Source organism: Dermacentor andersoni, chromosome 3 (assembly GCF_023375885.2).
Source record: "Dermacentor andersoni chromosome 3, qqDerAnde1_hic_scaffold, whole genome shotgun sequence".
Lineage (NCBI taxonomy): Eukaryota > Metazoa > Arthropoda > Arachnida > Ixodida > Ixodidae > Dermacentor > Dermacentor andersoni.
In genome coordinates this window covers 232,957,463-232,971,250 of record NC_092816.1, presented here as the reverse complement: position 1 = coordinate 232,971,250, position 13,788 = coordinate 232,957,463, and the positions used below count along the sequence as shown (strand labels likewise).

Here is a 13,788-nt window from a genome sequence, read left to right as displayed (position 1 = left end):
AATAATAGAAAGACATTGCGCATGTGAAGCAGTCGTTTTGTGAGAAATTTTCTCTGCATAATCCAGCTCACTTTGATTTCACAAGAAATAGAAACACAATCGCACTCCTGGAAGAATTTTCTGATTACGTTCATAATCTTATTGAAAACAACTGTGTCACTTTAGCAATTTTCATGGACCTGACCAAGGCATTCGATACAGTAGACCACGCTCTAATGATAAGCAAGCTTAATAGTTTAGGCTTTAGAGGTCCATTTAACAGGTTATTTGCTAACTACTTTTCCAATCGATTACAGTTCGTTAGAATTGAGAATGAATACAGCAGCTATAAAGAAATAAAATACGGTGTACCACAAGGTAGCACTTAGGGACCAATACTTTTTAATATTTATGTCACTGACTTCGGCAATTTACAACTGAACTCCAAAATATTCCAATATGCAGATGACACCGCGCTTATACTAGGTACCGCCGAATACGAGAGAGGATGCACGCGCCTCCAAGAAGATGTGCATAAAGTCATGGAATGGTTTGGGGAAAATCGTATTTTCGTCAATCCTCATAAAACCAAATTTTTGTTTCAGAAATCCACACAAACATGTAAGCCTCGACCGACCCTTATACTTGCACAAATCTACCTGCGGCACATGTGAATGTGTGCCCCTGCAGACGGATTCAGTGGTAAAATATTTAGGCCTTTTTGTGGACGAACACCTAACTTAGAATAATCATGTGGAACACTTGCGCAAAAGGTTACGAACTATGTCAGCTTTAATTTATAATTTGCATGGAAAATGTCCTCTAAATTTAAGAATTACAATATACAAAGCATTAGTGGAGTCTGTTTTGCGCTATAGAATAACTTTATATGGTACATGCTCAGAATACAAAAGGCAAACGATTAATAAGCTTATCAAACGAATAGTAAATAGTATATCTTATGGAACAGTCTTACACACGGCTTCTGCAAAAGAAAAATACTCTAAACTAGGCATACTCAAGGTAAGGGCAATGTTTCGGTTTTCAGTGGTTCTGCGATATTATTTTTCAAGAGATTTCAGGGTAGCTATCCACAAAGAAGTGATACTAAGGAAAACAGACATATATGTTATACAAAAGGCAAACGATTAATAAGCTTATCAAACGAATAGTAAATAGTATATCTTATGGAAAAGTCTTACACACGGCTTCTGCAGAAGAAAAATACTCTAAGCTAGGCATACTCAAGGTAAGGGAAATGTTTCGGTTTTCAGTGGTTCTGCGATACTATTTTTCAAGAGATTTCAGGGTAGCTATCCACAAAGAAGTGACACTAAGGAAAACAGACATATATGTTAAGCCAAGAGTTTTCACAAGCTATAGAAAAAAAACGAGTAACTATTATGTCCCAGCGGTATTTAATGATCTCAGTGACGATTTATGCAATATTGTAAATAGAACACTGGTGAAAAAGATAAGAAAGTGGTACTTAGAAACAATGCAAGAATGACAATTCTGTGTGGCCTTAGGGCAATGCTCCGTTCCATGTTTACTCTTACGTCATGTGTCTAGTCTACTTATCGCAGCTTGTCAAGTTATACTTGCTTTTGTGTTCGATTCCTTTCTTTATATCTATTTTCTTTTTTTTATGTCACACAGGAGGGGATCCTGCTATCTGGTCTTTGTATTGTATATCATTGAGCCTTGTAACTGCTAATGTATCCACCAGCTGCCAGGTCAGCCGACAAGCGCTATGTGCTTAGGCTGACCAGCAGATTCATGTGTATGAAAAAACGGGCGAATAAAACTATTATATTGTATTGTATCTAAGTAGCGTGGTGTTCAACCATCTTTCTTTAAGAAAGGGGCTTTGACTTTTTTTTCCAGATCCTAAGACGAGCTCGTGTTCACGCGCACTTGCTGTCTCCGACAAGCAAGGAAGCTCGGTTAATCACGACAGAGGTGGTGTCATGCCTAGCAGACGCAACTTGCACTTCCAGTGAATTACGAGCAGTAAACAGCGCTAAACAACAGGACAAGGAGAATGACAAAGACAACAGCACTGTTTACTGCTCATAATCATGAACCAACCAGCCCAAATGCGTACTCTTCCAGAGAACTTTGTGTGCATGCGTTACTCTTGGTGAGCTAGTCACTTCGCGCCGTTATCAGGCACTGACCAGCTGGCTAGCCGACACTGGCACGGTACTGCGAATGTAAACTGTAGTGTTCTACATAGGTGGGTAAGTTGGCTTTCCTGCAGTGTATTTTGGGGGATCATGGACGAATCAGTGAGACACAGAAAGCTTCGCATTAATAGGGGAGCTTTCTTGGCTAGCAGTGCACTCATTTCAATTTGTTATGCTGATAACAGTGCTTATGCAAAAGGCACACTCAAATAATCATACTGTTCATCTGATTATCTTACAAAAAACTGCAATTCAAAGCTATCTTTAATTCGCGGCTGTCAGAAGAAATTACCTGGTACTTTAGTAGCCTATACAAGCAACACAGTGGGAGCGGTAGAATGTGAAAATGAACAACATGACATGCCACTTAGCAAGTGTTCTATTATGAACCTCTCAAATCGTGCACCGCACGATCGAGAACAACTACCGATGCAGAACAGTGTCCTGTTTAAGTGCGATAATATCCTATTGCGCCACGTGTGCAGCATGCTTTAAGTGCGAGTGAAAACATGCGACGGTGAACAGAGAAGGGGAAAGGAGGGGACCTAGTTCGCGGTAACATCATCAAGCATGTGCAAGAGGCAGGGAGGGTAGGGGGAGAGGGGCCTTGCATTGCCAAATCTCAAAGTCAACAAAATGAATTTCCTTCTGAATAAAATTCATTTTTTCTGATTGCCAGGCAATACAGAAACCTCTGTGCGGCATTTTTCATGTAAGGAAAATCCATTGGTGATGATACTGATTTGCATAAAAGGTCGAATTACAACTGAACGAAATTTCAATGTAACGAAGCAAATTGCCACTCTTTCTGTGTCTTCATTATGTTGAGGTTTAATTTGTGGGGTTCTCCTCCCATACTCTAGGGACAAAGGAACGACAACAGAGTAGTGCAAACAATCACAAGGGCATTTATTGCACCTTTCATAGATCAATGCCTGCTAGCCGAGTTGCTATCCACAAAACATGCCGATGGGCGCGCGACAAATCTAGAAGTCCGACTCACCGCGACCGGATAGCGAGCGAATATAATCGCCCCATGCTGGATCCCAACGCCTGGTCGTTCGCGCGTACGGTCACGCGAACGGTGGCGCGTTCGAAGGCGGCTACGCGAGACAGTCCCGCAGAAGCATTTATCGGCGCACGCGCGGCACGGCACGTCCGCACTGCTTGCTGCCCCGAACGAAAGAGCAAACGCCTTGTCTTTCGGCGCCCAAGTAACCCCGGTGCCTGCCGGCGGCGTTAGCAGCGCAACACTCGCGCCATCTTTCGTACTACGCCTCAACCACTCCGACTGCCGCGGGCGCCAGGCCACGCGAGCCGTGCGGGAAAACAACACATCAGGGGACGCGTGAGTCGCGCATCCACACAAATTGTATCACAAAAGCGGTATCTACTCATGAAAGGCTGCTCTTGTAAGCCAGTTGTTCGTTCTTGCCTTCTTAACGTCCATGCGAAATTTTCATCCCTGTTTTGTCAGCTAGCCAAGCCTCCGTACATACATACTGCCAAACACTGGAGCCCTGCAGTTGGCAGTGAATCCTCACTTGTACACTTCAGCCCACCTAAACTTGCAGTATTTTGTTGTTTGCTGTGAACCTGTTGTGTCCCATTCCTATTATTCCTGATGCATTTCAATCTGACACTTGTCACAGATGCTGTAACAGAAAACTTCATCATCATCAGCCTGGTTACGCCCACTGCAAGGCAAAGGCCTCTCCCACACTTCTCCAACAACCCCGGTCATGTACTAATTGCGGCCATGCCGTCCCTGCAAACTTCTTAATCTCATCCGCCCACCTAACTTTCTGCCGCCCTCCGTTACGCTTCCCTTCCCTTGGGATCCAGTCCGTAACCCCTAATGACCATCGGTTATCTTCCCTCCTCATTACATGTCCTGCCCATGCCCATTTCTTTTTCTTGATTTCCACTAAGATGTCATTACCTCGCGTTTGTTCCCTCACCCAATCTGCTCTTATCCCTTAACGTTACACCTATCATTCTTCTTTCCATAGCTCGTTGCGTCGTCCTCAATTTGAGTAGAACCCTTTTCGTAAGCCTCCAGGTTTCTCCCCGCAGGTGAGTACTGGTAAGACACAGCTATTATACACTTTTCTCTTGAGGGATAATGGCAACCTGCTGTTCATGATCTGAGAATGCCTGCCAAACGCACACCAGCCCATTCTTATTCTTCTGATTATTTCCGTCTCATGATCCGGATCCGCCGTCACTACCTGCCCTAAGTAGATGTATTCCCTTACGACTTCCAGTGCCTCGCTGCCTATTGTAAATTGCTGTTCTCTTCCGAGACTGTTAAACATTACTTTAGTTTTCTGCAGATTCATTTTTAGACCCACTCTTCTGCTTTGCCTCTCCAGGTCAGTGAGCATGCACTGCAATTGGTCCCCTGAGTTACTAAGCAAGGCAATATCATCAGCGAATCGCAAGTTACTAAGGTATTCTCCATTAATTTTTATCCCCAATTCTTCCCAATCCAGGTCTCTGAATACCTCCTGTAAACACGCTGTGAATAGCATTGGAGAGATCGTATCTCCCTGCCTGATGCCTTTCTTTATTGGGATTTTGTTGCTTTCTTTATGGAGGACTACGGTGGCTGTGGAGCCACTATAGATATCTTTCAGTATTTTTACATACGGCTCGTCTACACCCTGATTCCGTAATGCCTCCATGACTGCTGAGGTTTCGACAGAATCAAACGCTTTCTCGTAATCAATGAAAGCTATATATAAGGGTTGGTTATATTCCGCACATTTCTCTATCACCTGATTGATAGTGTGAATATGATCTATTGTTGAGTAGCCTTTACGGAATCCTGCCTGGTCCTTTGCTTGACAGAAGTCTAAGGTGTTCCTGATTCTATTTGCGATTACCTTGGTAAATATTTTGTAGGCAACGGACAGTAAGCTCACCGGTCTATAATTTTTCAAGTCTTTGGCGTCCCCTTTCTTATGGATTAGGATTATGTTAGCGTTCTTCCAAGACTCCGGCACGCTCGAGGTTATGAGGCATTGTGCATATAGGGTGGCCAGTCTTTCTAGAACAATGTTCCGACCATCCTTCAACAAATCTGCTGTTACCTGATCCTCCCCAGCTGCCTTCCCCCGTTGCATAGCTCTCAAGGCGTTCTTTACTTCTTCCGGCGTTACCTTTGGGACTTCGAATTTCTCTAGACTATTTTCTCTTCCATTATGGTCGTGGGTGCCACTGGTACTGCATAAATCTCTATAGAACTCCTCAGCCACTTGAACTGTCTCATCCATATTAGTAATGATATTGCCGGCTTTGTCTCTTAACGCATACATCTGATTCTTGCCAATTCCTAGTTTCTTCTTCACTGTTTTTAGGCATCCGCCGTTCCTGAGAGCATGTTCAATTCTATCCATATTATACTTCCTTATGTCAGCTGTCTTACGCTTGTTGATTAAGTTCGAAAGTTCTGCCAGTTCTATTCTAGCTGTAGGGTTAGAGGCTTTCATACATTGGCGTTTCTTGATCAGATCTTTCGTCTCCTGCGATAGTTTACTGGTATCCTGCCTAACCGAGTTACCACCAACTTCCATTGCACACTTCTTAATGATGCCCACAAGATTGTCGTTCATTGCTTCAACACTAAGGTCCTCTTCCTGAGTTAAAGCCGAATACCTGTTCTGTAGCTTGATCTGGAATTCCTCTATTTTCCCTCTTACCGCTAACTCATTGATCGGCTTCTTATGTACCAGTTTCTTCCGTTCCCTCCTCAGTTCTAGGCTAATTCGAGTTCTTACCATCCTGTGGTCACTGCAGCGCATCTTGCCGAGCACGTCCACATCTTGTATGATGCCAGGGTTAGCGCAGAGTGTGAAGTCTATTTCATTTCTAGCCTCGCCGTTCGGGCTCCTCCACGTCCACTTTCGTCTATCCCGCTTCCGGAAGAAAGTATTCATTATCCTCATATTATTCTGTTCCGCAAACTCTACTAATAACTCCCCCCTGCTATTCCTAGTGCCTATGCCATATTCCCCCACTGCCTTGTCTCCAGCCTGCTTCTTGCCTACCTTGGCATTAAAGTCGCCCATTAGTATAGTGTATATAGTTTTCACTCTACCCATCGCCGATTCCACGTCTTCATAGAAGCTTTCGACTTCCTGGTCATCATGATTGGATGTAGGGGCGTAGACCTGTACAATGTTCAATTTGTACCTCTTATTAAGTTTAACAAGACCTGCCACCCTCTCGTTAATGCTGTAGAATTCCTGTATGTTACCAGCTATATTCTTATTAATCAGGAATCCGACTCCTAGTTCTCTTCTTTCCGCTAAGCCCCGGTAGCACAGGACGTGCCCACTTTTTAGCACTGTATATGCTTCTTTTGGCCTCCTAACTTCACTGAGCCCTATTATATCCTATTTACTGCCCTCTAATTCCTCCAATAGCGCTGCTAGACTCGCCTCACTAGATAATGTTCTAGCGCTAAACGTTGCCAGGTTCATATTCCAATGGCGGCCTGTCCGGAGCCAGTGATTCTTAGCACCCTCTGCAGCGTCGCAGGTCTGACCGCCGCCGTGGTCAGTTGCTTCGCAGCTGCTGGGGACTGAGGGCCGGGGTTTGATTGTTGTGTTTATATAGGAGGTTGTGGCCAAGTACTGCACCAGGGTGGCCAATCCAGCTCTGGTGAGGGAGTGCGTTACCGGTTCTGGTCACCGGGATCAGGCCACACTCCAAGCCTGTACAGAAAACTTGCACACAATTAAAGTCTTAGGTTACCAAACATGCTTCAAAACAGTGTTTAAAGCTGAAAAGCGACAGCAAAAAGACTTCAGCCCAGCCATCAATGGAATGGCAGAATACTGCAGAACCTCTAGCAAAATCATGAAGATAATGTGGTGTTTTGTGGCCAAATGGGTTGCAAGGGTTGTAAAATTAAAGAGGAAGTAGATTTTGCTGACGTTATTGCTGTCATGTTAATGATGCAGTGCACTGTGCTTATAAACTGGTTGTCTGTGGAAGTTATGTATTTCTGTGGAAATGGTGAGCATATTTCTTTCCCGTTCTTTGTTCATTCTTTACACCACTGCAGCTCTGTTTACTACTGTCCTTAGTCCGGCCACATTGCCCATGGCAAACAGTGCTTTCAAAGCGAGACAGTGCTCACCAAGGGAGTGCGGCCTTAGGGAAGTGATGACTCGAAAGACAAAGTCAGTGCTGCCCTCTTCCTCTTCACCTTGGGCTGCCCTGCGGCGACGTAGCCGTGGAAACACTTTGCCTGCACAAGAGAGTAACTGATACGGTGAGCATTCTTGGACTGCCTTGTTATAAATGGTTCGTGCATATAACAACGATTATGAAATGTGACATAGGTGGATAGATTTCAACATGTCAATGGGGGAGGGTGGGAAAGTTGCAGGAGTCCGTTCAGCTCTCTTCTTGTTTCATTGCATTTGTGACTCCTGCTCTCTACGTATTATACATTCTAAGATGCAGATAAATGTTGAACTAGTCAAACAAGGGTAAGACATAGACAAGGAATGATGATTATTGTGTACATCTTTGCAATTTTTTTACTGGAACATGAGAGTGTCACTGCAAGAAGTCGCGAGTGACATTACTATGCCCATAGGTCGGCACACTCACTCGCGCTCATTTCAAAGGCGTGAGTGCTAGTGCAAGTGAGTGCCAGTGAGTGTGAGCGGAGGTGAGTGCGAGTGCAAATGAGGGCCAGTGAGTGTGAGTGCAGGCGAGTGCGAGCGTGACTGGGTGCCAGTGAGTGTGAGGGGAGGTGAGTGCGACTGAGTGCCAGTGAGTGTGAGCGGAGGTGAATGTCAGCGAGTGTGAGCGTAGGTGAGTGTGAGTGCGAGCGAGCGCCAGTGAGACTGAGTGGAGGTGAGCGTGAACGTGACTGAGCACTGTGAGTGGGAGTGGGAGAGGGCGACATGACTGAGTGCTTGGGTGTGCAAATGCACGTGAGTGTGAATGTGAATGAGTGCGAGTGCAGCTGAGTGTGAACGTGAGTGAGTGAGTGCAGATGAGTGTGAACGTGAGTGATTGCTTGTGAGTGTGAGTGGAAATGAGTGGGAATGTGGTGTTTGTGAGTGAGTGGAGGTGAGTGTGAACGAAGGCGAGCGTGAACCTGAGTTATGGAGTGCGGGTGAATGTGAATGTGAGTGCTTGTGAGTTGAGGTGACTCTGAATATAAGTGTGAATGACGGCATGAATGTGAGTAGGTGCTCATGAGTGTTAGTAGACGTGAGTACGAAGGTGAGTGAGTGGGCGTGAGAGGACGTGAGTATTAATGTGGATGAGTACATAACAGCTAGCACAACAATTGAAGACGTTTAAAGTTCCATTGAAGGGTGGAACACGATAGCGCAAACATGCTATGCTCGCATCGGAAATCATGGGAGACTGTTGTTGGTGCATGGGACCCTATTGAAGAGGAAGTGGACGCAGCATCGAAGGCACGGGCATATGCCACGTCCGAACTTTTTCATATAAAACTCGGTTTAAGAGCGTGTGCACCATCGACCAACAGTGACTGAATTCGGCAATAATGAAAAAAGAAAAGACTTCACAGACTCTAGGGGCTGACTGGCGATCCTGAACTCTTGTTCCTTTGCCCAGCTATTCATCATTATCTTTGTCTTCTGCATATTAATATTCAACCCCACTCCTCCCTGTTAAGGTCCTCAATTATTTGTTGGAACTCGTTTGCAGTGTTGCTGAATAGAACAATGTCATCGGCAAATTGAAGGTTGCTGAGGTATTCGCCGTTGATCCTTACTCCTAAGCCTTCCCAGTTTAATAGCTTGAATACTTCTTCCAAGCACGCAGTGAATAGCATTGGAGGGATTGTGTCTCCCTGTCTAACCCCTTTCTTTGTAAGTATATTCCTGCTTTTCCTGTGCAGAATTAAGGTAGCTGTAGAACCTCTGTAGATATTTCCTAAGTGTTTACGTAAGCATTCTGTACTCCTTCATTACGTAATGCCTCTATGACTGCTGGTATCTCTACTGAATCAAATGCCTTTTCGCAATCTATGAAACCCATACAGAGAGGCTTATTGTACTCTGTAGATTTCTCAATAACCTGATTAATGACATGGATGCGATCCATTGTAGACTATCCCTTCCTGAAGCCAGCCTGTTCCCTTGGTTGACTAAAGTCCAGTGTTGCCCTTATTCTACTGGAGATTATTTTGGTAAATATTTTATATTGTCACGTGGTAGTGACGGTGAAGAAAAGCAGCAATACGGTGGAATACAAAACTAGCTTTTATTGGGCGAACCTGTGCCCACAAAAACAGGCTACACTTATAGCACAACGATAGCGGCGAACACGGTCGGCGATCGTCGGAAATCTGATCAGCGAGTCAAGCGCGTCGGCTTTTATACAGCAGTCGTCGAATGTTCCAGACTAATCGTTCGGACCCGCGTACCTTCCACAAAGTTCTACACCATTCGCGTCACACGATGAAATCAGATAACACAACGTTCGGCGACAACAGATAGCCGGGTAGAAGTATCGATAACTTTCCAGAAACTTCGGATACATGCAGGCGCGTCCCGCGCTGTGCGATTACATTTGTTAGGTGGCGAAACGTGGTCGCCCGATAAAGATAAGTACACGTGTCAATATAGTACCGGGAGTAAGCTAACAGGCCTATGATTTGTTCAGTTCCTTAACGTCTCCCTTTTTGTGGATTAGTATCATGTTTGCATTCTTCCAGTTTTCTGGGACCCTTGCAGTCAACAGACACTTCGTATAAAGAGCCGCTAATTTTCCAAGCAGTATGTCTCCTCCACCTTTGATTAAATGGACGGTTATTCCATCTTCTCTGGCCGGTCTTCCTCATTTCATTCTTGCAAGACAGTTCTGACCTCATTGCTCCTTATAGGGGGAGTTTCCGTATCCTGTTCATTACTGTTTCTAATGAAGGTATCCTGACTCCTCTGGGTATTGTAAAGGTCAGTATAGAATTGTTCCGCTTCTTTTACTATATCTTCGAGATTGCTGATGATATTAGCCTGCTTATCTTACAGTGCATATATCATGGTTTGTCCTATGCCAAGTTTCCTTCGCACTGATTTCAGGCTGCGACAATTTTTTTATGGCTTCCTCAGTCTTTCTCACGTTATCATTTCGAATATCACTTACTTTCGCCTTGTTGATCAGTTTTGACAGTTCCGCGAATTCTATCTTATCTCTTGAGTTGGACACTTTCATTCTTTGTCATATCTTTATTAGGTCCTTTGTTATTTGAGAGAGCTTGCCTACTGGTTGCCTTGGTGCCTTGCCTCCCACTTCAACTGCTGCCTCTGAAGTAAGCCTAGTTACAGTTTCATTCAGTACATCTATGGCATCTTCATCTCTCTGTTCTAACGCTGCATGCTTGTTTGCAAGTACCAGCCTGAATTCGTCTGCTTTTACCCTTACTACCTCTAGGTTGACCTGTTTCTTCTTGACCAATTTTACTCTTTCTCTCTTGAAATTGAGGTGAATCCTAGCCCTCACTAACCTATGGTCACTGCACTTTATCCTACTTACATCCTGCACAATGCTGGGATCAGCAGAAAATATGAAGTCAATATCATTTCTTGTTTCACCATTAGGGCTTTTCCAGGTCTATTTTAGGTTGCTACGCTTCCTGAAAAAGGTGTTCATTATTCGAAGCTTATTCCTTTCTCCGAATTCTACCTGCATCTTTTCTCTAGCGTTCGTAGAATCGACGCCGTAGTTGCCTATTCTTTGTTCACCAGCCTGCTTTTTCCCTACTTTTGCATTGAAGTCGCCCATTACTACAGTATACTGAGTTTGCACTTTTCTCATCGCTAATTCAACAACTTCACAAAGCTGATCTACTTCATCATCGTCGAGACTGGATGTTGGAGCGTAGGCTTGTACTACCTTTAATCTATACCTCTTATTAAGATTGATTACGACTACAGCTACTGTATCATTAATGCTGCAAAATTCGTCAATGTTGCCCGCTATGTCCGTATCGATTAGGAATGCTACCCCGTATTGCTTCTTACCTGGGAGACCTTTATAGCGGAGGTCATGTCCGTCATTCGGCAATGTATAAGCCTCACCAGTTATTCTAATCTCACTAAAGCCGATGATATCCCAAACAATGTCTGATAGTTCCTCAAAGAGTCCTGCTAAGTTAGCCTCACTCGAGAGGCTTCGGGTGTTAAACGTTGCAAGGGTCAGATTTCATTGGCGATCTGTCCAGACCCAGAGATTCTTAGCACCCTCTGCAGCGTTACAGCTCTGACGGCCGCCTGCGTCAAGTGCTCCGCAGCTGCTGGGGACTGAGGCCCATTGGGTAATTGAGTGATTCATTTGGTAGGGAGTCGCCGAATCCTGCACCAGGGAGGCCAATTCCTGTTCTGGTAAGGGAGCAGCACTTTGGTGAAGCTTAGTGGGCCTTCTTAATTTTGTTGTACCTGTATTACTATAGCCCCACTCGCTCTCAGCATCTTTTGCTGGTGACAGGCGTCACTCCAAGCCTGCAGATATCTTCAGGTTAACGTGTATTTATTTATTGCCTTTATCAGAAATTTTCGCTCACGGCTAACAGATGCCGACAACGCCGACACCGGATTTTAATCGGCCCAGCGAGAAACAAAAACAAATAGCCATCTTCACGACTCAGGCTGACGAGTACACCACTGGAACTAGACCAAGTACTTTTCGGGTGATCATAAGCATAGCAAGAGAGGGGACTAGCTGGGGGGGGGGGTATTTTAATATTTCGCCTTTATGGTGTTTGCATTATGCATGATTCAGCGAACTTCTCAGATAATAATTTCCGGGGTTTCACTTTCAAAAACTACGATATCATTAAGAGGCATGCCGCAGTGGCGGACTCGAGATTAACTTTGGACAGGCATGGGAAGACCTTTGCAGACGGCGCCAGAGGGTCGGGAAAAGGCTCCTCAGCTTTAGGGAGGCGCCGCCGAGCTGCCGAGACACGCCCGTTGGAGGTCATGCGAGCCGTGTGTGTGAGTGCGTGTGTGTACTACCGGCACCTACTCTTCCTTCGGACGCTCACCCCTTCTCCCCGTCTGCCGACGCGACAAGCTAGCACCTGGTGCTTGCAGGTGCGCGCATTTGACGGTTATACTCATTTATGGTCCGATCTTGCATAAACCGTGCTAGGGTGACCTAGATTATTAGAAGGGTGAAGCTTTTCTGGACAGCTGCTGTGCTGCTTTACCGCACCTGCGGGCTTTCTCCACTGTGGAAGCTGCACCAAAGCGGCGGGCGCCTGCTATGCACTTGATATTTGGTCGCTATTAGGCAACAGTGCGATAATTAAGCTCCTATAATACACTATGTAACTGCAAGATAATACTGCAGCGACTTACTACACGGAGAACGTGTTTGTGTGCTGTAAATACAGGGACTTTGTATATTTCCTTCTATGCTTGCAGGTTTGTCACCGCAATGATGCGCACTTACAGGGCTGTTTTTGGTACACATTTCAGCGCGCACTTCGTTGTGAGCGGGGGTATTTAGTTAAGTGTGACATGACGAATGTAAACGTGCTGCAAAATAGAATAAGCACGAGATGACGCACATAGCCAGGAGAACGAAGCAGATATAAACGGCTTGTTCATGCTAACGCTTTACGCCATTCATTTACTTTCTTTTATTTCATGCGTTGGATTTGCTTTACAAGACCGCCTCCCGCACTCTGCTCTTTCCTTTTTAACATGAAAGTAAATTTAGCAATTTAATCTGTATGCTGGCCGGCTCATACATAGCAACCATACTTGCTGATCAATTAATACGTCGTTTAATAAAATGGGACAACTTATAAGGATGTAAACGTTTTTTTGCAGTGCATCAAGGGTGTTAATGCAAACACACATAACATAGTCATGCGCAATAAATGCTTGCTAGTTTACCTAACAATCCTACATTAGGCAATAAATTACGCTTATCCCACTGGCGAGCCATTTGCATATGACAGCATGAGACAAGGTAAATGTTGATGATTTATGAGAGGACTCGCGGATTATGTAACAAGGCTGTTGTAACAGTTAAACTTTCACATAATAATTGCGTAAACAGCTGGGCCAGTAACAGTTAGATATTCATTTCAATCTAGAAAACAATAAATTTGTGTATAAATGGAAAATTTCCTAGAAGGAGGAGGGGCCGGACAAATGCAGATGACGCAGATGCAAGATTCAATGCTTCTGGCGGGTTGTCTGGGCGTCATATCACCTCTAGACATCGCTCCTTCCTCGCTTCTCATTGACCTATCATACGTAAAGCCGCTGCACCTTTTTGGCCATACGACGTAATCTTAGTAATGTCATCTCCGCATTACATCATCACTTCCTAACCTTTCTCACTTCTCATATTGAGCTATCATGCGGCGTAATGTCATCCCCACATTGCACCACCTCTCCTGATGTTTCTTTATTTTCTTCTCTTCACTCATTCTGCAGCTACGCGTCTCCGCCAGATTGTCAGGCATTACATCATCGCATCAATCCAGAGCCAATGATTATTTCAAGATGATGCAGGTAGTGCAAAGCCAGAAGATGTGGCTTGATCGAAAGGCTGATAGAAGAAGGCAACCAGTCCAGTGCAGAACCGGATCACGCCGAAC

The 13,788-nt window shown here is 44.8% G+C and overlaps 1 protein-coding gene across 3 annotated transcripts in view; it reads right to left on the bottom strand.

Moving 5' to 3' along the window:
- LOC126536038 (small G protein signaling modulator 1-like) overlaps window positions 1-13,788 on the bottom strand; it is a 258,900-nt gene that overhangs the window by 162,476 nt on the left and 82,636 nt on the right. For all 3 annotated transcript variants that reach the window (XM_050182933.3, XM_050182941.3, XM_055072625.2), the window contains one exon: window positions 7,318-7,428. In XM_050182933.3, the coding sequence (XP_050038890.2) occupies window positions 7,318-7,428 (111 nt within the window). The remainder of the gene's footprint in view (window positions 1-7,317; window positions 7,429-13,788) is intronic.